This window comes from Leucoraja erinacea, chromosome 18 (assembly GCF_028641065.1).
Source record: "Leucoraja erinacea ecotype New England chromosome 18, Leri_hhj_1, whole genome shotgun sequence".
NCBI lineage: Eukaryota > Metazoa > Chordata > Chondrichthyes > Rajiformes > Rajidae > Leucoraja > Leucoraja erinaceus.
In genome coordinates this window covers 13,053,728-13,081,311 of record NC_073394.1, presented here as the reverse complement: position 1 = coordinate 13,081,311, position 27,584 = coordinate 13,053,728, and the positions used below count along the sequence as shown (strand labels likewise).

General features: G+C 51.0%; 1 protein-coding gene across 1 annotated transcript; it reads right to left on the bottom strand.

Annotated features, from left to right (window-relative positions):
* Window positions 1–2,015: 2,015 nt before the first annotated feature.
* Window positions 2,016–25,076, bottom strand: rassf7a (Ras association domain family member 7a). The gene is given in 7 exon segments (XM_055649363.1): window positions 2,016–2,248; window positions 4,603–4,695; window positions 6,524–6,674; window positions 9,361–10,020; window positions 10,022–10,218; window positions 11,499–11,645; window positions 25,014–25,076. Coding segments are annotated over 6 exon segments (1,251 nt in total). The 5' UTR covers window positions 11,620–11,645; window positions 25,014–25,076; the 3' UTR covers window positions 2,016–2,219.
* Window positions 25,077–27,584: the final 2,508 nt, after the last annotated feature.

The window sequence follows — 27,584 nt, the reverse complement described above, 5'->3', positions numbered from 1 at the left end:
CTACCCCTATCCTCCCCATTCCCCCTCATCCCCAGCACTCCCTCCCCCTCATCTTCACCCTCCATTTTCTTACCCCTGTCCTCCTCCCCTCCCCCACTCCCTCCCGCACGTGTCCTTTCCTCTCCTTTCCCCTACCTTCAGTCACTCCCTCCCTCCCACCATAACTTCCCTCCCCTCCCTACCACTTCCTCCTTCCCTCGATCCCCCCAGCCTCCCTGTCAAGTGGGGGTGGGGCAAGTGGGGGGCTGTTGTATTTTGTTAAAGTTTTAAACATCAATAACGTAAAATATACCATCAATCTGAACAAAATTTGTTTAATTCACACAACAGAACAACGGTGAGTAAGACGAGCCAAAAATTGTAGCTCTATCGTGTATCATTTTTGCGCAAATACAAACTGGGCAAACAAACGGACAAACAAACAAGATTTTTAGTAATATAGATAGAGATGACTTTCTCTGAAGACGGATCCCAACTCAAAATGTTACCTATCAATTCCCTCCATGAATGTTGCCTGACCTCTGAGTTCCTCCAGCAATTTGTTTTGCTCAAGATTCCAGCATCTGCAATTTTTCATGTCTCTGTGACTTCATGGGTTTGTATCCCTCCAGCAGGTCACCCCTCAGCTTCCCCTACTGCAAGGAAAACAAACCCAGTCTATCCAGTGTAGGGAGTTCTGCAATAACCCGCATTTCCATAATACAAATTGGTTATAACGTGATGAATTAAGGAACATTATTTCTATTAGGCGGTCCAAATTGCTTGTGATGCAATATCAAACTCAAACTGGAGAAGCAACTAAAAGGTTACCTCGCAAATTTACTAACAGGAAAAAAAAGCTGGTCTGAGAGAAAAAAAACATTGGGGGAGGGGGGTGGTGGTAAACTGTTCACATGTAACCTCACCACGATAATCATTGTCTCTTAAGAACAGTCAGGTGGTCATTGAAAGTGACAAGCAATCACTTCTATTAACTGTTGTGCATCAATACTCTATTAAACATACAACCTTAAGTTATCGTAGCTTGCAACTTGGAGCTATTAAAAATCCTGCACAAAAATTAACTTTGCTATTGAGTCTCTAGCCCCTAACATAATTTCCCAATGTACACGATTGTTTTTAAGATGATTTTCTATAACGCGAGGTTGCTTAGGAACATAACTATCTTGTTACAGCGACCTCCTTTGTATCCTCTACATCTTTCCTATGGTTTGGTGATCAGAACTTCACACAAATCCAGCTGCGGTGGGTGGAGATACACGACAGAAATGTTGTACTGTGGAGCAAAAAGCAAATGTTCTGAGGAACTCAGCAAGTCGGACTGCATCCGTGGAGCAAGAGGGATAGACATCAGAGGACATCCTCCCCCTCCTCTAGGGTGATGCAGCACCAGAGATCCAGGTTTGATTCTGACCATGAGTGCTGTCTGTATGGAGTTTGTACGTTCTCCCCGTGACCTGCGTGGGTTTTCTCTGAGTACTCTGGTTTCGTTCCACACTCCAAAATCATTCAGGTTTGTAGGTTGATTGACATTGGTATCATTGTAAATTGTCCCTAGTGTGTGTAGGCGAGTGTTAGTGTGCGGGGATCGCTGGTCGGCGCGGACTCGGTGGGCTAAAGGGCCTGTTTCCACGTTGTATCTCTAAACTAAACTGAACCTTGTTCAAATTCATCTGCCAGCCTGTCCCCACCCCTCTACTTACAGACATCACCGCAGTCCATTTAGTTTAGTTTATAGTCATGTGTACCAAAGTACAGTGAAATGCTCTTTGTTACGTGCTATCCAGTTAGCGGAAAGACTACACGATTACAAACTGAACCATCCTGTGTACAGATACAGGATAAAGGGAATACCATATAGCGCAAGATAAAATCCAGTAAAGCCAGATTAAAGATCGTCCGAGGGGCTCCAATGAGGTAGACGGTCGGCTGGGGTAGTCCTGGCCCAAAATATTAACCAGGCATCTTGATTGAGCTATTAATTTAGAACACATTCACAAAAACAAACAGGCAGCAGTTTCCAATCTTTCTTTATTTTCAACATAAAATACATAATGTCAGAACCATTTGAGACAGGCACGACCTTCCACACATCACATTCCTGAGACAGCCAAATGAGCAATCACTCCCAGTGCACCAGCCAGCCCAGGGTGATCTGATTTTAAAACATTATCAAACTGAACGGGGATTACAGCTTCAACACCTCTTTGCCTCTTTTGTCAGCTACCTACTATCCAATGAGGGAACTCTGAAACAAAAAAATTACGTAAATAAGTTACTGGGATAGGAAATTGAAGGTGTTATTTGTGTAGAAATAGGTTTTGTTCTCATAATCTATCCTGACTACAACAGAAAGGCTTTCTTTTTAACTTGTTTTACCAAACAATCAAATAGCTTTAGCATTTCCCCCAACAATGGAATGCAAAGAGGATGGGGGGGGGGGGGGGGGGGGGGGGGGAAGAGCGGGGGGGGGGGGGGGGGGAGCAGGGGGGGGGGGGGGGGGGGGGGGAGGGGGAGGGGAAGAGAGAGGTAGAACAGGGAGGAGGAAGCGAGGGAAAGAGGGGAGCAGCAGAGGGGGGAGAGATTGCAGAAGATTGTAGAAATGCGGAAGGAGAGAAAGATGGGGCAGAGGAAGGGTGAGAGATAATGAAGGGTGTAAAGAAGGGAGGGAGAGGTAGAATTGGGGAGAGGAAGGAGTTGAAGGTTCCAACCACAGTTTGGGACCAGTAGCTGTCACCAGTGGCGGACTGACCAGGGTGTCAGCTTGCCCGATGGCAAGTGGGCCCCTGGTGAAGTGATAGCAAGTGATGGCAAGTGGGCCCCTGTTAAATGGTAGCATTGTAGTTGTGGGTGGGCCCCCTTTGTCTCCTGGCAACCAATATTTTTAGTCCCAGCCCGCCAGTGGCTGTCGCTATGTGGACGGGGGAAGTAAACATGTCTCTGCTTCAGTGGTTAACTGGATCCTAACGTGCTCGCATAAATATAAAATCCAACGTGCAGCAACCATTAGAGGAACCTCCCTCTAAACACATCACCCCCTCTGCTGTGGAGGCCAAGCCTTGTAAGGCGTCTCTCCCGCAGTGCAGGGCGGAGCGGCTTGGCCATGGAATGAATGCTCACCCAGTGTGGCACCAAGTCGAGTGTTAGGGTGGGTTACTGAGAGGTGGTCCAAGGTTTCAGTGAGGCAGGCCACCGGTTGGATGCTGCAGGCCACCAGCATTCACTGGGGTCTCGACTCTGCTGGAGCAGATACCTCGTCTGGATATGACCACAGAGATACAGGTTGCAACAGCCAGTCAGCATGGGGGTGACAGAGGCAGAATGTTCAGAGGTTGTTCCAATGTCGTTCCTTTGTTTAAGGAGATAATCCAGGGAATTCTAGTCCAGTGAGCCTCGTGTCAGTGGTCGGAAAGCTATTGGAGAGGATTCATCGGAATGGGATTTTCCTCTCATTTGGAAGGGAATGGAGAATTTATGGGTAGGCAGCATGGCTTTGTACATGGCGGGTCCAGTCTTACTAACTTCATTGAGGTTTCTGAGGATGAAGGTGATCGATGACCGTGGGGTGGTGGATTTTAGTAAGGCATTTGATGAAGACCCTTGTGTTTTACTGATTCAAAAGATACATGGGATTTACATGCCGTATGGATTCACAACTGGCTTACCAAGAGAAGGTATAGAACAGTATAGCACAAGAACAGGCCCCTTCGGACCACAATGTCCGAGCCAAACACGATGCCAAGGCAGATTACTGTGGTGGAGGGGTGTTAATCTGGCTGGAGTCTGTGACCAGCACAGTTCCGCAGTGATCTGTGCCGAGATCTCTGCCGTTTGTGATATTATATAAACTTGGACATAAATGTCGATGGATGGGTTGGGTAGTAAAATTGGTGGAGTTGAGGACAGGGAGAAAGACAGTCAAAGTACACAGCGGGATATAGATCAGCTACAGAAACGGGCAGAGAAATGGCAAATAGAGTTTAATCCGAGCAGGTTTGAGGTGTTGTAGTTTGGGAGGTCAAATGTGAGGCAAAAGTACACAATTAACGACAAGGTCCTTAATAACATTAATGTACACCTTGGGCTCCAAGTCCATAGTTCCCTGAATGTGGCAACTGAGGATCTGAATGGCTTTTCTGGGTGTTCTGAGGGTGGGTCGACTCAAGGGGGGGGGGGGGGATGCGCGGGGGGAGGGGGGGAGGGGGGTGCGCGGGGGAGGGGGGGGTGCGCGGGGGAGGGGGGGGGGGCGCAAGGGGGGGCAAGGGGGGGGGGGGGGGGGGTGGGGTGAGTACCACTGATTGACTCAGAGGCACGGTATTGGGTGTGGCGAAGAATGGCGGCAGGGTGGTGCAGGCACTGCCCCAGTGGGGCAACATTGCACCCGTGTGTAAATGTCACACCTCAGCCCAGCCCACACCTGTGGTCAGGGGCCTGGAGACTGGCCTCTGGGCACGGCTATTGGCCAGATACCCCACTGGCTGGACACCATCCCTGGCCAAACACAAGCCACTGGACACGGTTACTGGCCGGACAGTGGCCACAGCTCCGGACACCCTCACTGACTGGACGCTGCCGGCGCTTGCTCAGCTCAAACGAACACACCTCCCGGATTCAGTCTCGACACCAGCGGGTTCTGCAGGTTTCGCGGGTTTCCCAGGAAGTGCATGGCGGTCGGGCGTGTCGCGGTGTCCGATCCTGAAACATGAAAAACGCACCCGTGGGTTGACGGTTCGGACGGGTCAGCGAGCGAGTCGGTCGGCTGGGCCGGGGAAGCGGCTCCAGAGCTTGCGCCAGTGGGACAGCTCCAGCGAACCCGGTTCGTACCCGGCCCTGGGCGCTGTCTGTGTGGAGTTTGTATGTTCAGTGTCGGCTCTGGTCTCCCACACACCAAGGGCACGCGTGTCGGCGGGTGAATTGGCCACCGTACGTCGCCCGCAGTGTTGGCGAGTGGAGATTCTAGGGGGAGAAGTCAATGGATGTACGGCGGTCAGCACACACTCAATGGGCTGAAGGGCCTGTGGCTAAGCTGCATAACTCTGACCTTCCCGTGTTTGGGGTCATGACCTCTGGGCCGTGCCGACAAGATGACCATCTCTACGGCTCGAGGCATCTGCTGCCTATCTCCAGCACAGTGACCGGTGACCTGTGCAACTGGTTTAGCTGAGATACAGCACGGAAACAGGCCATTTGGCCCACCGAGTCAATGCGATCCTACAAATACGGGACAATTTACAATTTTACCAAAGCCAATTAACCTACAAACCTGTACGTCTTCGGAGTGTGGGGAGGAAACCGGAGCTCCTGGAGAAAACCCATGCGGGTCACAGGGAGAACATACAAACTCCGTACAGACAAGTACCCGTAGTCAGGATTGAACCCGGCTCTCCGGCGCTGCTGTGGTGCAGTCTTTACCACAGCCCAGCATTCCCTAGTGAATAGCACCAAGCCCAGCCTTTTATTCCAAGTTTCTCCCGTGAATTACATTGAGATTCCCAGAAGGGGCAGTGGGATTCGAACCCTGGTCTCTGGGAGTCCCCAGGTCTGCAGCACTGCCTGTGCTGCTGCACTGGTGCAGGCAGGCGCGGAAATCGCTGTTAAAACAGGGGGGGGGGGGGGGGGGACACACAGTTCCTTCGCAGCCACACACACACACACGAGCGCGCAAGGCTTCGGAGGCTTTGGCCGTGGGCCGTGTGGACAGTAACATCAGGAGCTGCCCTGGTTGTTGACCAATGTCGAACTCCAGCAACAGCAGCTTCGACCGCCCCGAATCGTGGGGCTTGAATCGGCCGGTTCACGGGGGCTTTCATCGCCTGCCGCGGCTTAAAATCGGCCTCGGGATCTTCCAGCCCCCGGTAGGGGCTTTAATATCGGGAGCATCGATTGCCTCGACGCAGCAATTTTACCGTGGGGCGATGGAAAATCCCATGGCTGATTTTAAGCCGCACTGGGTGATGATAGGCCCCGCGAACGGGCCAATTCAAGCTCCGCTCTGTGATCTTTGCTCCACCAGGACATCTCCCCCCCTCCAATCACCGTGCTTGTACCTCAGTCCCACCCCCTACTTCCACCTCTGACCGACGCCTCCCTCCCCCAATCCTCGCGCTGAATCATCATCCCCCAACCCCCATTGCCTGCTGACCGACGTCTCTCTCGTTCAATCGACGCTCCTCGCGGGAAGCAGAGATTTTTAATTGATTTTATTTTCCACCGAATTTCAACGTCCAGATTACAAAACGTGGGGGGGGGGGGGGGGAAATTGTCCCCCACCTCTCAAAACACAGAGGGGACATTCCCCCCCCCCCCTCCCCCCTGGGATTTCTGCCCATGGGTGCAGGGCTCTGCCCTAGCTGCTGCACAGGTGCAAGGCTGCAGGGTTCTGGCCTCGCTGCTGCACTGGTGCTGGACGCTGTCCTAGCTGCTGCACGGGTGCAAGGCTGTGGCCTCACTGTTCTGGCCTCGCTGCTGCACTGGTGTAGGGCTCTGCCCTAGCTGCTGCACTGGTGCCAGGCTGCGGCCTCACCTGCGGGGCTGCCGGGCTGCGGGTCATCTGAGAGCGGCTCTTCCTCGCTCCGGGGCCGTTCTGCTCCAGTGTTCCCAGTCTGCTGGATGAACTGTTGCAAGTTGCATTGTCGCAGCTCCTTGTTCAACTCCTCCAGCTCCTGCGTCTTGGCCTGCAACAGGAGGATTCAGGCAACAGAAACGCCACGCCCCTCTTGCCCACACTCCACTCAAACAGTCCCAGGAACAGGCCCTTCGGCCCATCAGGTCTGTGCTAATCCCATTGGCCCGCATTAATTCCATATCCCTCCACGCCCTGCTCATTCAAGTCCATTCCAGATGCCTCTTAAATGTTGTTACTGGTCCTGACTCAAGCGCCTAGTCTGGAAACCTCTTCCAAACACCCCTCAAATCCCCTTTAAACTTCCCCACCCTGACCTTTACCCAACTCCCTCAAGTTTTATACTGCCCTAGGAAACAGATTCTCGCTGGCCCCCCACTGTCAGATAGCCCCACAATGGAAAACTCCTCAGAACCTGACATGTTGGAACAGGATCCACACTGAGAATCGCAGCTTGGTTTGGGAACATCTCTCCGATGTCCACATGAAAAATACACATAATTGTGGATGTCCATCACAAAGACCAGTCCCCACCATCGACTCAATCTACAACTCACGGCACCTTTGGAAAGCGGCTGATAAACATGGACCTTTTCATACCCTCATCTCCAATCCCCCAGGATATAGGCAGAATATAAAAGCTTGATAGCACGTACCATCAAATTTAGGTGCAGCTTCTTCCCCACTTAGAAACATAGAAATTAGGTGCAGGAGTAGGCCATTCAGCCCTTCGAGCCTGCACCGCCATTCAATATGATCATGGCTGATCATCCAACTCAGTATCCCGTACCTGCCTTCTCTCCATACCCCCTGATCCCCTTAGCCACAAGGGCCACATCTAACTCCCTCTTAAATATAGTCAATGAACTGGCCTCGACTACCCTCTGCAGCAGAGAGTTCCAGAGATTCACCACTCTCTGTGTGAAAAAAGTTATTCTCATCTCGGTTTTAAAGGATTTCCCCCTTATCCTTAAGCTGTGACCCCCTTGTCCTGGACTTCCCCAACATCGGGAGCAATCTTCCTGCATCTAGCCGGTCCAACCCCTTAAGAATTTTGTAAGTTTCTATAAGACTATTCAGACTACTGAATGGTTCTCCCATACGTTAGGGTGTAGTCCGAATCTCCCAACCCACTTAATTGCCGACCTTGCAATTGTTTCTATCTGCACTTTCTTGGTAACCGTTTTACAGTTACTATAACACCATATTCTGCATTCTGGTTTTTTTTTTGGAGTCTGAAAACTATGACCAGCAGATTCTTCTTCCCAGCAACTATCAGGCTCTTGAACACACTAACCTCAGCAACTACGATCTCCCATGGACCGTATCTTTGGTTTCACTACGGACTTCGGTTTTGTACTAATATGGTCATCTGGTAATATGGTTATTTAATTTATTCTAATATTGATTATCGTACAATTATCTATGTGTCGTTGCATTTACGCACCAGTTAAGCTGCAGCAAGTTAGGATGTCAGTGTTCTCCTGTCACGATAAATGACTTTCAAGTCTTGAAGTTGAAAATACCCATTGGCTGGCCGGTACTTCGAAACATTCCCCCTCATGGTTTCCCTGGCCAACTTGATTTGCCCAAACTCTTCAATGAATAAAATCACCCCTAATTACTTGAATTCCTTCCGTACACACCTGCATTTTTAAAAACTTTATTTTTCTTTAGACTTTAGAGATACAGCACAGAAACAGGCCCTTCAGTCCAGCAAACATCTCGTACACTAACACTTTCCTACTCAATCTTAAGGACAATTTACAATTTTATTGAAACCAGTTAACCTACAAACCTGTAGGTCTTTGGGGTGTGGGAGGAAACCAGAGCACCCAGAGAAAACCCACAAGGTCACAGGGAGAACGTACAAACTTCTTACAGACAGCATCCATAGTCAGGAAATAACCTGGGTCTCTGGTGCTGAGGCAGGTGGCATTTGGGAATGCTTCTGTTGGATGGAATGTTACCCGCGTCTCCATCTGCTCGGTCCGTAAAGATGGCCCTTACCACAGGGGGTGGTTCTGCAGTGTCCTGGTCAGCTCCACAATGCCTGTTGAACCCTGGCTGCACGGCCCCACACACTACCTGCAGTTGCTGGACCACACCACAGTGTGGCAGCAGAGCTCCACCCCGCACCAGCTCACATCTGCAGCTCAGAACCTGCTGAACCTTGAACACTAGTTTCATTTATTATCACAGTCCCGAGGTACAGTGAAAAACGTTTGTTGCATGCTAACTGGTGCTAACTCACTGATTAGGACATTGAGCTTGGGTTGCCAGGGCTGGTCCTGCACTCTCAACACCTCGCTCTGCCTCCTACGCTCCAAAGAAGAAAGTTCCAGCTTCACCAACCTCTCTCTGTAACTCAAGCCCGCAAGCCCAGGTAACATCCAGTTGAATCTCTTCTGCACCCTTTCAAACTTAAAATACATCTTTTCTACAGCTGGGTGACAAGAACTGAACACAGTATTCCGAGTGTGGTCTCACCAATGATTCATACAACTGATTGAGCATGTCCCAACTCAATATTATTCCCAGTGAAGTCAAGTGTGACAAATGTCTTCTTCACCAGCCTGCCCACCTGTCTCACCACTTTCAGTACTCGCAGCACCTTGTACTTGTAGATCCCTCTGTTCTCCAACACTCCCCAGGTCCTGCTGTGCACTTGGTTTAACATAGCTCTGAGGGTTGGGGGTCGGTGGATGGTTTTCCCCGATATAGCCGGGTGTTCTCACCTGCAGTCGGCGCTCAGTTTCCTGCAGGGACCTCTCCACCTCCACCATCGAGTTCTGGATCTGGAGGTTCTGCTGGATTTTGGCCTCGATCTCAGCCTGCAGACGGACCCCAGTGCCGTGATGCCCAGCGCGCTGTGCCCTGCGGGTTCTCTCGCCCTCCCGCCCGATCTCCTGTTGCAGCAGCTGCTCTCTGCTGCCCAGTCCCTGCAGCCGCTGCGCGCTGTCCTGCAGCTTCCTCCGCAGCTGGCTCAGCTGCCGCTGCAGCTCCCCTTCCCGCTCCTGCTCCGTCCTCAGCTCCCGCTCCCACACCTCCTCCTCGTCCTTCTCCTCTTCCTGCTCCGCCGCCTGCTCCTCCTTGCTCCTCCTCGCTGCCTGCTCCTCCACCTCCGACTGCCGCACCCCCGTCTCCGAGTCACAGCTTTCCCGCCGCTCCGCCAGCTCCCGCAGCCTCTGCTGCTGCCTCAGGATCATCCTGAAGAGCTCGTCCTTGCTGGGCGGGGGGTTGCCCGTTGCCCCCTCCTCCCCGCCCGCCTTCTTAGCCCTGCACTTGTCCCGCAGGGAGATCTCCAGCGCCCCGCCAGTGAAGGACAGCGATTTCTTCGGCTCCCGCCGTTTCGGGGGCGGGGCGGGTCTGTGCAGGGGGAAGGCGGTGTGGGCGGGGGGTGGGGGTCTGGGTCCGGCCGCTGGGGTCCGGCACTGGCCGTTCAGACTGAGCGGAGCCCGTGCGGCGCAGCATGAAGTGGACATCGTTGGCGTACTGCCCGCTCTTGGCCAACAGCTGCATCGGGCATTCCGTGGGCAACAGCTGGCGCTCAGTGTCTCGTAGACTCTGCACCAGCACATAGCGGCCTGTCTGACCTGCGGCACAGAGGGGACAATGTCAGGCATCAGCTGCTAGATTCACCTGCATGTTGCCAGGACTTGAGCACCAGAGCTATAGGTTAGGCCAGGACTTTACCCCTTGCCCAGCAGGAGGCTGAGGGATGATCTTATAGAGGTGTTTAAAATCACGGGTGGAATAGACATGGTGAATGCACAGAGTCATTCCCCCCCCCCCCCCCCCAAGTTGAGGAATCAAGAACTAGAGGACGTAGATTTAAGTGAAAGGGGAAAGTTTTGATAGGAACCTGAGCAGCAACCTTATCACACTGAGGGTGTTGGGGATAGGGAACGAGCTGCCAGAGGAAGTAGTTTAGGCAGGTACTAAAACCACATTTAAAAGACATTTGGATGGGTACATGGATAGGAAAGGTTTAGAGGGAAACAGGGCAAACGCAGGCAGGTGGGACTAACTTGGATGGGACATCTAGGTCAGCATGGATGAGTTAGGCCAAGGGGTTTGTTTCTATGTCCTATGACTCAGAGGAGAGAGTCTGGAGACCCCAAGATGCAGAGAGGGTGCAGGGGCTGGGGGTCGTTCTCATCAAATGAGATCATGGAAGAGGTAACCAAGGGCACTGAACCAAACAGCCACTGGACACTGTCAGGTGGTCAGGAAGTGACTGGAACCGTTGACCATTTCATGGCCCATGTTGACCAAGTCGGCATCCAGATATGTTCAGCATGGGCCATGAATTTGGTCCATATATCCCTCTAAATATTTCAGATCTATATCTCTGTCCAAATGGCTTGTCCAAGCTTCTACAGCTTCTTCTGGCAGCTCATTCCAAACACGGACTACCCCATGAATAAAAATGCTGCCATGAAGGTCCTCTTAAATTTCTCACTTGTCACCTTAAGCCTGTGCCCTCTAGTTTTAGAATCCTCTACCCTGAGGAAAAGACTGCGAGCATTCACTTTCTTCATGCCCCTCGTGATCTTGTACACAATGAGGTCACTCCCTCTGCCTCTTGCGTTGCAAAGGAAAAGAGTCCCAGCCTGTCCAGTCTTTCCGGATAACTCAAGGCCAGGTAACATCTGGTGAACCTCTTCTGCACCCTTACTTTACATGAAGAAGGCGAGCAGTTCCTCACAGCAGGGTGGTGACTGGACTATCCACTCGCCCCCAACCCTCCATCTCCCCTCACCAATCCCAATTCCCTACCCAACCCACCCTCTTACAAATCAAATTCTTCCTCCTCCCCCACCCTCCTCCTCCCCCCCCCTCCCACCCCACCACCCACGCTCCCCATACTCACCGCTGGCCTGTGCTAGTGCGATCACCACTTGCTGACAGCTGGTCTCTGGGGTAACGCCGCAGACCACCCACAGCACCGCGTCCACCCACACTCGTAGCTCCATCCCTCTCCAAGCCAGCATCAGGGGCCGGGGTCCAGAGGCACTGTCTGAAACACAGGGGGTGGTCAGCAACAAGCAGAGCACATCACCACATACACCCCCACCCCCCAACGCATACCCAACGAGGCTGCAACTCACATCCCTGGGGTCCGTACTTCACCTCCTGCGGGTCTGTGCCCCCCCCTCGCTAGTCCGTGCCCACAAACCCCTCATCCATGTGTCCATGCTGACACCCCCCCCCCCCCAACCGGCATGTCCATACGCACAAACCCCCAGCAAGTCCATGCCCACCCCACACTCCCCCACCCCACACCCCCCCACCCCCCCACTCCCCCCCACCCCACACCCCCCACCCCCCACACACCCCCACTCCCCCGGGTTCGTGCCCACACCTCTGCAGGTACCACACAAGTGACTGCCCCTCACTGGCACTGCCTCTGGGCATCAGCAACACAACCATCCAACAACAGCACTGCATTCATATAGCACCCGCAACCGACCCCGATCACGACCACGAGAGGAGGAGAGAGATGTCCGACCAGCCATCGCCCACACTAACACCATCCTACACACTAGATGTCACCCCTGGTTGATGGAGCTCTGTAGAGGCTTTATAGAGCTATCTAGTCTCTCTGCTGACTGGCGAGCACGCAACAAAAGCTTTTCACTGTACCCCGTCCACGTGACAATGAACTCAACTAAACTCTCTCATCCAGCAGAGCTGTGACAACAGGACATCCACCCAGCAGTCGGGGAAACTGCCCAGGTACATCATGGTCACTCAGACCAGGTCAAACCGACACGGCTGTGTGACCCAGTGCCACCTTCTCCTTGTACATAGTAAATACACTTTACAGAGTACACAGGGGTGGGTGGGGGGGGGGGAGGGGGGAGAGGAGAGGTCAGTGGGAGAGGTGAGGAGGAGGGTGGGGGAGGAGGAAGGATGGGATTTCTACAGTAGACTACAGGTGCCTGAGGACCATTAACATACAGAGGGATCTTGAGGACCAAGTCGAGAGCTCTGGCAATTGGCAACATCAGGGGATAGAGTGGTGTAGAAGTATTGGTACGCCTGCCTTCAGCAGTCAGGGCATTGAACATGAATCAGGAAGTTATATGACCTTTAACCCCCCCCATGACACCCACAGGTTGGTGCGAGTCGGGTCGAGGCTGGAGCGGGTCAGAGCGAGATCGGAGTTGGGCCGAGGTGGACAGAGCCAGCTTGAACTAAGGGGGGCGCGATGTGGGGGAGGGGGGGGGGGGCACAAAGAAAGGATGGGTACATTTTGTAACTTTGTTGGTGACCTTGTGGCAACTTGTTTGTACGCTTTGTATGCAAAAACAAAATATTTCACTGCACCTTGGTACGTGACAATAAAGTATCAACATCATCACTCCATATCTCCCTATCTCCTACATCACTGCCCATCTCTGTAAACCGATCAGGCCTCTACAGTTCTCCCAATCCCTGGAACCCTCTCTCACCCCCTACACCCTTTCCCATCCCCCTCCAGCCCATATAACCTTCACTAAAGTTCAACAGAAACTTCCAGAAGAGAATCAGGAGGGTGGGAGGGAGTTAGCAACTTGCGGGCCAGGGAGATAAGGGGTGATCGGAGAGCTAGCAGCGTATCGATGGGCCAAATAGCATCCTGCCAGTAGCAAGTGTGAAGGGCAGAAGCCCTGTGCCTGTTCGGATGGAATGTCTAACGGCAGTGTTGGGCCCAACACATCAGCGCACACACACACACACACACACACAGTGAGGGCTCCAGCATTATACAGAGTGTGACCAAACCTGCTGGTTACAGCTGGAGGGCAGGGAGAGGCCGTGGGCCGGGGAGGGGAGGGTGAAGCAAAGTCAGCGGTGATGGAGCGATGAGGCAGGAACTGGAGAATACCGGTCACATTCCAGGACTGCTTTGCATTCCAGACCTGGGCAGCTTGAGGAGTCTGTGCATTCCCCATAGTGTTGCTCAACCCAGCAGCATCATTGAACACCCAACTCCACGCTCGACAATACAGTTTAGAAATTAGGTGCAGGAGTAGGCCATTCGGCCCTTCGAGCCTGCACCGCCATTCAATATGATCATGGCTGATCATCCAACTCAGTATCCTGTACCTGCCTTCTCTCCATACCCCCTGATCCCTCTTAAATATAGCCAACGTACTGGCCTCAACTACCTTCTGTGGCAGAGAATTCCACAGATTCACCACTCTCTGTGTGAAAAATGTTTTTCTCATCTCGGTCCTAAAAGATTTCCCCCTTATCCTTAAACTGTGACCCCTTGTTCTGGACTTCCCCAGCATCGGGAGCAATCTTCCTGCATCTAGCCTGTCCAACCCCTTAAGAATTTTGTAAGTTTCTATAAGATCCCCCCTCAATCTTCTAAATTCTAGCGAGTACAAGCCGAGTCTATCTAGTCTTTCTTCATATGAAAGTCCTGACATCCCAGGAATCAGTCTGGTGAACCTTCTCTGTACTCCCTCTATGGCAAGAATGTATTTTCTCAGATTAGGAAACCAAAACTGTACGCAATACTCCAGGTGTGGTCTCACCAAGACCCTGTACAACTGCAGTAGAACCTCCCTGCTCCTATACTCAAATCCTTTTGCCTTTTAGAGATACAACGTGAAAACAGACTCTTCAACCCCACACTGACCATCGATCACCCACACTCTAGTTCTCTTGTCCCATTTTCACATCCTACACATTAGGGGCAATTTACAGAAGCCAACTAACCTACACACCTGCACGTCTTTGGAACGTGGGAGGAAACTGGAGCACCCGGAGAAAACCCACGAGGTCACATGGAGAACGTACAAATTCCGTACAGACAGCGCCCATAGTCAGGATTGAACCTGGGTCTTTGGCGCGGTGAGGCAGCAACTCTACCGCTGCGCCACCGTGCACAGCAGTACTTTGAAGATGTAATGGGAAAGTGGATGGGAAGGGAACAAGCGTATGTGAGGGTATATGCATTTGCAAAGATATTTGATAAAGTGTCAATTAGAAGATTACAGTACAAGTCCTTGGTGAGACCACGTCTGGAGTACTGTGCGCAGTTCTGGTCGCCCAGTTAGAGGAAGAATGTCATTACGTTGGAAAGGCTGCAGAGCGATTCACCAGGATGTTACCTGGGCTCGAGCTACAGGGGGAAGATGGCTAGACTGGGACTTTTCTTCCATGGGAGCCATAGAGGTGATCTTATTGAGGTGCACAAGATCATTAGGGGCACACATACTGTGAAAGCTTACTGTTTTTTTATCCGAGGAGGATTCTTAAACTAGAGGGCACAGGCTTAAGATGAGAGCAGAGGGATTTACAAGGGACGTCAAGGGCAATCCATTCAATCAGAGGGCAGTCTGTACCTAGAGTGGGCTGCCATAGGAAGCTGTAGAGGTGGGTACAGTTAGGACTTCTAAACCCCTCCTGATGATACATGTGTCCAAATGTCTATTAGAGAGCTATGGGCTACGTGCAAGCAAATGAGATCAGCCCAATATCCCAACTTGGTCAGCATGGACGAGGTGGGCCGAAGGGACTGCTTCCGTGCTGTGCAGCTTTGTGGCCCCTCTCAAGGCCAATGGAGAATAGAAACGCTGGCATAGGTAACAGCGAATGCACTCTGTCAATGAGAAATCGCCCTGTTTGTGTAAGGATAACAAAATGGACGAACTGGGTAATCTTTAACCACTCACCACTTGCCCAGTTTCTGACAAACTTTGTCCATTGATCAGACAGGCTGTGGTTATCATGGTATCAATTTAACCAGTGAGTAGGGGGGGGGAATGTGGGGGGGGGGGGGGGGGGGGGGGGGGGGGGGTGGAAGCACAGAGATAGTTGGGACGAGGGAGGGTGGAGTGAGAGGAAAATGTGGGACTCAGGGATGGGAGATGAGCTTCCAATCTCAGACAGCAGCTGAGGAACTGACCAGTGTAACTATTCGTATTCCTGATGCTCTCCCCTCCACCGTTGTGGATGGGATGAAACGTCCCGATCATTACTATCCATCGTGGACCCCTACACCCCCGCAATGAGGGGAGGGACAGACAAAAGCAGGAAACATCCTAAAGACCCAGTGCTGAGGGCAGGAGATGCCAACACCCACCCCAGGTCTGACCCACCTAGGGCCAGTGTGTACACTTGCACTGGCCCAGTGCCAAGGGGAGAGACAGATCATCTCCCTCCCCTGCACTGGCCCAGAATTCTGCCCTCACCCAACACACGCACAGACAACAAGGGATGCGTGTAGAGCCAACACAGGACACACGTGTGCAGCTTACTATCATGACTGTTGCACCAGTTGACCCAACGCCACCTCTCCTCCTCCTCCTTCATCTCAGCGATCCTGCCACCACGCTCCCCCCCCACTCTTTCTACCTCTCCCCTCCCACGCGGATCCCAGGGTAGTCAGTACACAGGCAGCAGGACTTTGCTCAGTCTTTTAGTTAACGATACAGTGTGGAAACAGGCCCTTCGAGTCCACACCAACCAGCGATCACCCTGCACAAGTTCTATTCAACACACTAGTGACAATTTACACAGACACCAATTAACCTACAAACCTATATGCCCCTGTCCCACATAGGAAACCTGAACAGAAACCTCTGGAGACTTTGCGCCCCACCCAAGGTTTCCGTGTGGTTCCCAGAGGTTTTCGTCAGTCTCCCTAATGGTTGAAAGTGGTTTCCACTTCTTCTATGTTCTGGCGATTATTTCAAAAAATTCAAAACCGGCCGCGACTAAAAATAGGTTGCCGTTTTAAAAATCGGTAATTTATTAGTTGAAGCCGGTTGCGATGCTAGTTGAAGGTGGTTGCCGGAGGTTGCAGGTAGTGGAAGGTAAGACACAAACCAGATTTTCCATCGTCGATTCCATCTACACTTCATAAGGTCATAAGTTGCAAGGTCATAATTCTGTTAGGAACAGAATTAGGCCATTTGGCCCATCTAGTCTACTCCGCCATTTAATCATGGCTGATCTATCTCTCCCTCCTAACCCCATTCTCCTGCCTTTTCCCCATAATCTCTGACACCCGTACTAATCAAGTATCTATCTATCTCTGCTTTTAAAATATCCATCGATGGCCTCCACAGCCTTCCGTGGGAAGGAATTTCACAGATTCACCATCCTCTGACTAAAGACATGCCTTCTCACCTCCTTCCTAAAGGAACATCCTTTAATTCTGAGGTTATGACCTCTAGTGCCAGACTCTCACATTCTTCATGCTGCCTCGGGAAAGCAGCCAACATAATCAAGGACCACTCACTTCCCGGTCATTCCCTCTTCGCCCCTCTCCTGTTGGGCAGATGATACAACAGTTTGACAACATGTGTAGCACCAGTTTCAGGAACATGTGTCTTCATCATTGTCCTTCCTTATTTAGTATGCAACAAAAGCTTTCCACTGTACCTCGGTACACATGACAATAAACTAACCAAACTATACATCCATAGGCTAGGGTGTAGTCCTGATCTTCCAAACGACCTCATTCCAACCTGCCATTTTTTTTATCCGCACTATCTTTGTAACTGTAACCCTATAACGCTGTAACACTATATCCTGCGCTCAGGTCTGGTTCTCTTTGCACTACCTGTTGTACTCATGTGTGACGATTGCATTCATAGATAGCGCACAAACAAAGCTCTTCACTGTATCCAGCTACACGCGACTATAATAAACCAATACCAACAGGAGTTTCGACAGAACATTCCATTCGGGTGAGGCACAACCTGTGTACGAGGGAGGGGGCGCGGGCAACAGGGGGGCGTTTCCACATGCGCTTGTGATTGTTGACAGCAGGTCACATGCAGGATGTGTAGGAACCGGATCCTGGTGCCAGTTCAAAGCTCACGGGAAGAAAGCAGGCAACCATTTGTACTGAACACACCATCCATGTTGTGGAGCTCCCACAGTACACCCCCTCCCACAGTACACCCCCTCCCACAGTACACCCCCTCCCACAGTACACCCCCTCCCACAGTACCCCCCTCCCACAGTACACCCCCTCCCACAGTACACCCCCTCCCACGGTACACCCCCTCCCACGGTACACCCCCCTCCCACGGTACACCCCCTCCCACAGTACACCCCCTCCCACAGTACACCCCCTCCCACAGTACACCCCCTCCCACATTGCTATACAGGATCCATGCCTGTAGTGTTCCCATCACCTGTTGACTCCGTCCTCTCCTGACCCGGCTGTTTACAGGGAGTCCGTGCCAGTTTGGGGCAAGTTATGGTGTTTGTCCGTGTGATGGGCACAGGGGACCTTGTGGGCTGCAGCCAGGGCTGTTTAAGTTCTGCCGTGTGGGGCAGGTGCTGCTGTTCACTGCCAACACACACACACACGCACACGCACACACATACAAAGGCTGGCTCTGAACGATGGCTGTACAGTCAAGAACAGAATCTGCACCAGGGCAGTGCGACCTCCTCACATCAAAGCAACCTCTTGCAAACCTCAATGTCAAAAGAAAAGGCTGGAGGGAGAGGGGATATCCTCACAGGAATATCAGGACATCCAGCCCCTCACCTGTGCTGCTACTTAGGCACAGCAGCTGTAGGAACAGGCCCTTCGGCCCATCATGTCTGCACCATCCGGCAAACAAACTCTCTCAATCAACCTTTCATATATCAGTCTTGTTCAAATATAACAGTTTAAAATACAGGAAGAGGCCCTTCAGTCAACTCTGTCTCTGCTGACTGATGCCAATCTAAATAATCATGTCTACCTGCACATATCTGTGGGGTGGAAGATTGCAACCTTCACGTGGTCTGCCCTGTTTTGACTAATGCAATCAACCCGGCATGCACAGTCAAATAAGATCAAATAGAACAAGTTGTCCTACAACTTTAGACTGTGCACATACGCAAGAAGAAGAAGAAGCACATATCTATATCCCTCCATTATCTGCCCATTCCAGTTGTTTGTCTAAAACCCTCTTAAACGCCACTATTGTATCCGTTTCCACTCCCCTCCCTGGAACATGATTCCAGGGATCTACCACTATGTGTAAAAAAAACCTTACCCCACCATCTCCTTTACACATTTCCCCTCTGACCTTAAAGCTATGCCCTCTAATCTTTGACATTTCCACCCTGGGAAAAGAGTTATGACTGCCTACCCTATCTTTGCCCCTTATCATTTCATAATAGGTCTCCAATCAACGAACGTTCCAGAGAAAACAATCCAAGTTTTCCATAATCCATAAAGATCTAATCCAGGTAACATCCTGGTGAACCTTTTATGATTATTTAATCCAGGTAACATCCTGGTGAACCTTTTACGCATCCTCTCCAAAGCCTCCACTTCCTTCCTACAATGGGATGACCTGAACTGCACACAATGTGGCCTAACCAAATTTTTATGAAGCTGCAACACGACTTCCCCACTTACTGAGAGCTGTCATCCACTCCACCTCCCCCACCTTTCTCAGAATCCCTTTAAACCTTCGGTTTGCAGAAGTTTGGGGAAACTTCAACCTTGACACTGACAACCGAACTTTGGTATCAACCATAGTGGAGCACGATCCACATTCTCCAACTCTGTGTCTGTGTCAGACTGAAACTCCTGAAGCACTAGCTCACATTTGCGTCTGATGAAGGGTCTCGACCTGAAACGTCACCCATTCCTTCTCTTCAAAGATGCTGCCTGTCCAGCTGAGTTACTCCAGCATTTTGTCTCCATCTTCGATTTAAACCAGCACCTGCAGTTCTTTCCAACACACTTTCTTTCTGACCACCCTTTCATCCCTTCAGCATTTCAAAAACCTCCCTCAAATCACCCCTCACCCTTTCAAATTGCAGTCAACCTCAGAAAGTCGTTGACGAACAAGGAGGGAGAGCAACCTCAGCTGGACTCCATGTTCCACCTGCTGCTGTTCCGCCCAGCTCCCATTTTATACACTTTGCTAAAAGCCTCCCGTGGGCTTCCAGTTCTCCATGTAACTAACATCCACACACGGCTCTTGTCCTGTCCGAAGTCACCACTTCAGCTTTGCCAGTCCTTTACAAATCCACGCTGGAGTTTACTCACAAGTTGTAAACATTCGAGAAGCTTGGTCAAACTACCCTCAGTTATAAACTCCATACCATTTTCCAACAAGACAGTATTTCTGAACAATTCCCAACGTTTCCCCCCTCACTTTCAGAACAGGGAATTCTACAGGAATAATTCCTGAACGACAAAAGTTTGTAAAGTTACACCTGTGTTGTGTGTGACGCTCTCTGCCATTTCCTATTGACGTCTGCCCCTGGAAATCATCCAATCCAGGTGACACGTCACAACTCACCCTCACTGTTTCCCCCATCCATCCTATATTGCTTATATAAGAGGCATAGAGTTGGATAGCATGGAAACAGGCCCGTCAGCTCACCTTGCCTATGCAAACTAAGCTAGTCTCATTTGTTTACATTTGGCCCCTAGCTTTTTAAACTCTTCCCATCCATAAGTTTGTCCCAATGTCCTTTAAAAGTGATAACTCCTCTGGCAGCTAATAGCAGATACCGATGACCCCCAGTGTGAAAAACTTTTCCGAAGTTTCCCTCTCCCATAACACCTTAAGCCTGTGCCCTTTAGTTTTAGAATCGTCTCGCTTTATCCATGCCCCCTCGTGATCTTGTGCACCTTACGTTAATGCTACCAAGTCCCAGCCCGCGATTCAGTAAAAGTGTCCTTGGGATTTCGGGAACATTATCACTGCTTTCCCGGTGAAACACGGAAGCAGATCCAACACTCTGTGCCGCGCAGCAAGTCGGGGAGGCAAAGTCTACGGCCTCACCAAGTACTATCCGAGGAGCAACACAAAATGTGGCAAGATTCTGCCTCCCTCCCTCCCTCCCTATCCCCCACTCTTACTTTCTCGTTTGTCACCGACGGCCGTTACTTTTTTTAAGGTCCACACACCGGGATCCGTGCAGGCTTCAGTCCTTTTTGTCCGCTGCTCCTAGCTCCTTTTGATGTTGCCACTTCCCCTTCGCTGGTCAAGGTATTTGCCAGCAAGTGCATGCAATACAGCTCACGACTGGCGGAGGGGAGATTGTCTCTGCGTCACCAGTGAGTTTCTCTGCAACACCTCCCACTGCTCCGACACGCCCAGTCCACTGGGAAGTCAGTGATTGACACCAAACACTGAGCCGACCACTGTGTGGTAAGGTGCACAAAAATGCTGGAGAAACTCAGCGGGTGCAGCAGCATCTATGGAGCGAAGGAGATAGGCAACGGAACGTTCCATAGATGCTGCTGCACCCGCTGAGTTTCTCCAGCATTTTTGTGCACCTTCGATTTTCCAGCATCTGGCGTTCCTTCTTACAAACACCGCGTGGGAAGGAGCTGGTTTGAACCGAGGAGAGACGCAAAAAGCTGGAGTAACTCAGCGGGACAGGCAGCATCTCTGGAGCGAAGGAATGGGTGACGTTTCAGGTCGAGACCCTTCTTCACACTGGTTAGGGATAAGGGAAACGAGAAAAACGTTCCCAATGTTGGGCGAGTCCAGAACACAGTCTTAGAATAAAGGGGAGGTCATTTAAGACTCTCTAGAATTTAGAAGATTGAGAGGGGATCTTATAGAAACTTACAAAATTCTTAAGGGGTTGGACAGGCTAGATGCAGGAAGATTGTTCCCGATGTTGGGGAAGTCCAGGACAAGGGGTCACAGCTTAAGGATAAGGGGGAAATCCTTTAAAACCGAGATGAGAAGAACTTTTTTCACACAGAGAGTGGTGAATCTCTGGAACTCTCTGCCACAGAGGGTAGTTGAGGCCAGTTCATTGGCTATATTTAAGAGGGAGTTAGATGTGGCCCTTGTGGCTAAGGGGATCAGGGGGTATGGAGAGAAGGGAGGTACGGGATACTGAGTTGGATGATCAGCCATGATCATATTGAATGGCGGTGCAGGCTCGAAGGGCCGAATGGCCTACTCCTGCACCTAATTTCTATGTTTCTATGTTTCTAAGACTGAGGTGAGGAAAAAAACAAACTTTTTCACCCAGAGAGTTGTGAATTTATGGAATTCCCTGCCACAGAGGGCAGTGGAGGCCAAGTCACTGGATGGATTTAAGAGAGAATTAGATAGAGCTCTAGGGGCTAGTGGAGTCAAGGGATATAGGGAGAAGGCAGGCACGGGTTATTGATACGGGACGATCAGCCATGATCACAATGAATGGTGGGGCTGGCTCGAAGGGCCGAATGGCCTCCTCCTGCACCTAGTTTCTATATAGGTGATAACCTCATCCGCTGAGTTTCTCCAGCACTTTTGTCTACCTTCGATTTTCCAGCATCTGCAGTTCCTTCTTGAACATACAGGCGATGATGTTAAGAGATTGAAGAACAATGAATGAAAGATGTGCAAAAAAGTAACGAGTGACAGCCAGAAACACTGGAAGTCAGTGACAAAGTGGCGATATAACAGAGCGTCTTTCACGACAATGGTCTTTTATTCGAATGGTTAGTAAGTTTGCAGATGACAGGAGGCATCAGAGACAGTGAAGTGAGTTAGCAAGATTTACAGCGGGATCTTGATCAGCTGCGAGGTGTTGTGTTTTGGGGAGTCGAACCACGGCAGGACCTTCACAGTGAAAGGTTGGGCCCTTGGGAGTCTTTTTAAAACACAGGGATCTAGGAGTGCAGGTACACAGTGTCGTTGAGGGTCGATAAGGTGATAATAGAAGGCCTTGGCTAGCTGCCGTTCATAGGAGTATAGAATTTGGGATGTTATGTTGCAATTGTACAAGAAGTTGGCGAGGCCACATTTGGAGTAATATGTGTAAGAAGGAACTGCAGATGCTGGTTTACACCGAAAATAGACGCAAAATGCTGGAGTAACTCAGCGGTTCAGACAGCATCTCTGGAGAAAAGGAATAGGCGACTTTTCGGGTCGAGACCCTTCATCAGATTGAGACTGACTGCCATTGCTGGAAAGAGTGCAGAAAAGGTTTACAAGGATGTTGCTAAGACTCATGGGGCTGTGTTGTAGTTAGAGATGAGGCAGGCTAGGACTTGATTCCTTGGAGCATAGGAAACTCAGGGGTGATCTTGCAGAGGGGTATAAAATCACGAGGGGAAAAGCATGCACACTATTTATTTCCAGGATTGGGGAATCAGGAATTAGAAGGCATAGGTTTAAGATTGGTGTGGAAAGATTTAACAGGTACCTGCGGGGCAACTTTTTCACCAAGAGGGTGATGGAACGAGCTACCACTGGATGTAGTTGAGGCAGGTACAATAAAATAATTAAAAGGCATTCAGGCAGGTACATGGATGGGAAAGGCTTTGATGGATAGGGGCCAAATCTAGGCAAATGGATCAGCTTAACTTGGTTATGTTTGTCGGCATGGATAGGGCACCAACTCATCCACAATATGTGACTATGACACTAAATGCGATTTAAAAAAAAACCCACCCCAGTTCTGAGAAAGGATTTTTATCCCAAAACATTAACTTTATCTGTTAATGTTTGTCTGTTAAAGCTGCCTGACCTGTTTTGTATCTTCAACACTTCCGATTTTTGTTTCGGCTCCCAACATCTGCATTTTGTTGCTATGCGCCCAGAATTAGCATAGACTTTTATGCATCCCATTTCCATCACTTAATATTTGTTGTTATTTGATAAATATTCGCACACTGACAGGCCGTCTAATTCCGGTTCATCACTTGCTACTGAATCCGAAATGGTTCCCTCGTTCGATTCCGAGACACAATGTTATGGAGAACCACCACACTGCAGTACTCACTGCTCATCAGACAAGAGCTGATTCGATTATTCTCAGTCAACATGAACTTTAAAAATCACTATTAAGATCACAAACAGAAAACGCCGAAAACATTCAGCAGGTCAAGCAGCAAAGAGCCAAGACACAAGAGACTGCAGATGCTGGAATCTGTAGTAAAAAAACAGACTGCCAGAGAAATCCTCCACAGATGCTGCCTGACCCGCTGAGATTTCCAGCATTTTCTCTTTATATTTCAGATTTCCAATATCAGCTACCGATCACTGAATTTATACATCAGCAGCTGCCAGCGGTGTGTCCAATCCCCACCAGACACCACAGTTGTTTACCGTTTAATACATCTGCTGCCATACCTCAGTCATCTCACTCTCTCTCCAATCTCATATCACTGAAGTGGTTTGACCCACTCCAGAGATAAGGGGTAAACATAGGCAAATGACACCAACTGAGACAGACACCTTGGTCAGCAGTGGGTCCGAAGGGCCTGTTTCCTCTCATTGACCCTCTCCTCCTGCCTTCCCCATAAACCTTGTAACCAGGCCAGAGTCAGTGATACCACAGCGTCACCCTCTCCAAGCTGATGTGCGCCTGACATTCATTGTCGGCCCCGAGTCCCATCTCATTGTATCAGGAACGCTGACAATTCCCAGACACCCCAGCCTGGCCTCTACTCTGTCATGTGGCAGTGACGGATCCTGCTTTAATTATTCTGTATTGTTTTGTTTCCTCGTCATCTGCTGTTCCTTGGTGCCCCACCCTCGGTATCCGCCTCACCCCCCCCCCCTACCCTTCCCTCAGTCCCTGCCTCGCCCCCCTACCCTTCCCTCAGTGCCCACCATACCAGCCCCCCCCCCCGCCAATCTCTCCGTCCCTGCCTCACCCCACTACCCCCCTCACTCAGTCCCTGCTTCGCTCCACGGCCCCACCCTCAGTACCTGCCTCAACCCCCCCCCCCCATCTTCAGTACCCACCTCACTCACTAACTCCTTACTCTACCCTTCCTTCAGTCACCCCCCCCTCCCCCCCTCCATTCCCTGTCCTCAGTCCTTGCCTCATTGCTCTACGCTCCCTCAGTCCCTGCCTTACACCACTACCCCTCCCTCAGCCTCACCTCCGTCCCAGCCTCACCTATTTCCCCTCAGTCCCTATCCCCTTCTCCGGTTCATGTCTCACCCATTGCCCTAACTGAAGCAAGCCAGAAGAGGCAGCTCAGCCACACACCCAAAGTTTGTTGATAGATCCGAAGTTTCCTCCAATTCGGATCCAGTTGGTTGGATGGAGGGATGGAGGGAGGGAGGGGGACAGAGAGATGGGGGGGGGGGAGAGGAGAAAAGGGGGGAGATGGGGGGAGAGAGAGAGGGAGATGGGGGAGAGAGAGGGGAAAGGGAGAGGGGGGAGAGAGAGAGGGGGGGAGGGGGGGGGAGAGAGGGAGGGGAGGGGGGGGGAGGGGGGGGGGGGGGGGGGGGGGGTGGGGGGGGGGGGGAGAGGGGGGGGGGGGAGGGAGGGGGGGGGGGGGGGGGGGGGGGGGGAGAGAGAGAGAAGGGGGGGGGGGGGGGGGGAGAGAGAGGGGGGGGGGGTGGAGAGGGATAGTTGGGTGGATGAATGGAGGGAAGGCCCGCTCCGTGTACCAGTGCTCGCTCCCCGGCGGTCGGAGTCGGAGCCAGCAAGATGTTAGACTCACCGCGGCCGCTGACCTCCGCGCTGCTCCAGGTAACTCAGTGACCGCGCCCTCGCCGCCGCCGCCAGGTGTGGGAGGCGCCGCGTCCCATACACGCCCCCGGGGCGGAGTCGCGGCAGGACGTCACCTGCCGACAGGTACCTGGGTCAGATCCACATGTGCATAAAGTACCTGTAGACAAGCCCACATGTGGTACACAGGTATCTGGGACACATCCACGGGTGGTGCAGGTACCAAAGTCAGGACCACAGGTGGGACATGTACCTGCAGACACACACACACACACACGTGGTACCGGTACCTGTGTACAGGTTCCCAGGCGATACAGGCACCTGGGGAAGGCCACCACGAGGGTCATGTATCTGTAGACAGGCCTACAGGTGATACCAGTACCTGGGGATAGGCCAACAGGGGATATAGGTGCCTGGCATGGACCCATGGATGGCGCAGGTATCCGGGATAGGACAACAGTTGGTTCATGTACCTGAGAACAGGCCCACAGGTGGGTCACGTACCTGGAACAGACCCCAAGGGGGGCTTCAGGTGATTTTTGTTGTCGTTGCCTGCTATCCAGTTAGCGGAATGACCATATACATGATTACAGTCAAGCCATCCACCGTAAACGGATACAGGATAAAGTTCATCTTGTCTTTTCAGGGTTAATCTCACGGCATTGTGATTCCTGATCATAGCTCAACAACCTTGTGATATCATCAAAGGAACTAATTAAATACCTCGCCAACCATAGATTAGTCAAATCAGCAGGCAGGCAGCAAACTAGTTCCCCAGCTGGGCTGTGAGCGTAAACCCAACACAAACAAGCTGTACAAGAAGATAGACACAAAATGCTGGAGCAACTCGGCGGGACAGGCAGCATCGCTGGAAAGAAGGAATGGGTGACGTTTCGGGTCGAGACCCTTCTTCAGACTGAGAGTCAGGAGAGGGGAAACTAAGGTTACACAGAAAAGCTGGAGAAACTCAGCGGGTGCAGCAGCATCTATGGAGCGAAGGAAATAGGCAACGTTTCGGGCCGAAACCCTTCTTCAGACTGATCAGGGGTGGGGGTGGGTGGGGACAAAAGGACCCTTCTTCGGGAGGAGACAGCAAGGAGAATGAGGAGAAGTCGATGTCATGAGAGGGGAAACTAATGTGGGAGGGTACAAAGAGAATGTAAGCTGTGAAAAGGACAGATCAGAGCAGACGTTGATTAAGGAAATGTAGAATGATTCATTGATGGCTGAGAGGAAGGTGGCAACGAGGCATACAATCAGTAAAATGAATGAGGAGGACAGTGAAACGAGTTGGAGAACTATGGTGGGGAGAGAGGGACATCTAGGGTTACTTGAAGTTGGAGAAATCAATGTATGGGGCTGAGCTGTGAGATGTTATAACAGCACTGAGCTACTGGAGCATGTACCCAACAAATACCCCACCTCCCATCCTAACGGCAGTCATTTCAATGGAGACACAAGAGGCTGCAGATGCTGAAATCTTCAATGACAAACAAAGTGCTGGAGGAACTCAGCAGGACGGGCAGCATCTATGAAGGGAAGGGAACAATGTTGTTTCAGTTTGCAGAACATAAAACCAGACAGGAATGGGCCCTTTAGCCTACAATGTCCATTGTACATGATGCCAAGTTAACCAGGTGAAACCTCTGCCTGTATGTGATCCATACCCCTCATGAGAGGAATTGATTGGGAAGATGCAGATGCAAGAGTCTCTTGCCTAGAGTAGGTGAATTGAGGACCAGAGAACATAGGTTTAAGGTGAAGGGGAAAAGATTTAATAGGAAATTGAGGGGTAACATTTTCACACAAAGGGTGGTAGGTACATGGATCAAGCTGCCAGAGGAGGTAGTTGTGGCAGGAACTATCCCAACATTTAAGAAATCGTTTGACAGTTACATGGATAGGACAGGTTTGGAGGGATATTGATAAAAAACGGGCAGGTGGGACCAGTGTAGCTGGGATATTTTGGCCGGTGTGGGCAAGTTGGGCCAAAGGGCCTGTTTCCACACTGTATCACTCTATAACTCTATGACCCCCTCCATTCCCTATATATTCATGTGCTTACCCAAATGCCATGATCATATCTGTGTCCACCATCACCTCTGACAGTGTGTTCCAGGCACTCACCACTCTATGTATGAAAAAACCCTTGCCCCACACTGGTTTAAACTTTTCCCACTCATCTTAAAGCTATGGTCTCTGGTCTTTGTCAGTTCTGACCGCCTGCCCTATCTACGCCTTTCACAATTTTATGTGGAGCATGAGATGTAGCAGATTGCCTTGTAAAGAGATCAAGGTCACTAACGTCCTTCAGGAGAAAAAATCTGCCCTCAGTCGGTTAGGACTCCTTGTGACTCCAGTCTCCCATGCGGGTGGCTCCTAAATGCCCCCTGTAGTGGCCAAGCATGCCCCTAATTGGACCCCAAACCTCAGGATTAACATTTCACCAATGACAACACAAAGATACAAAAGCTTGAAATCATGTAGCACAAGTTACAGAAGTAAGTAAGTAAGTTTATTGGCCAAGTATTCACATACAAGGAATTTGCCTTGGTGCTCTGCC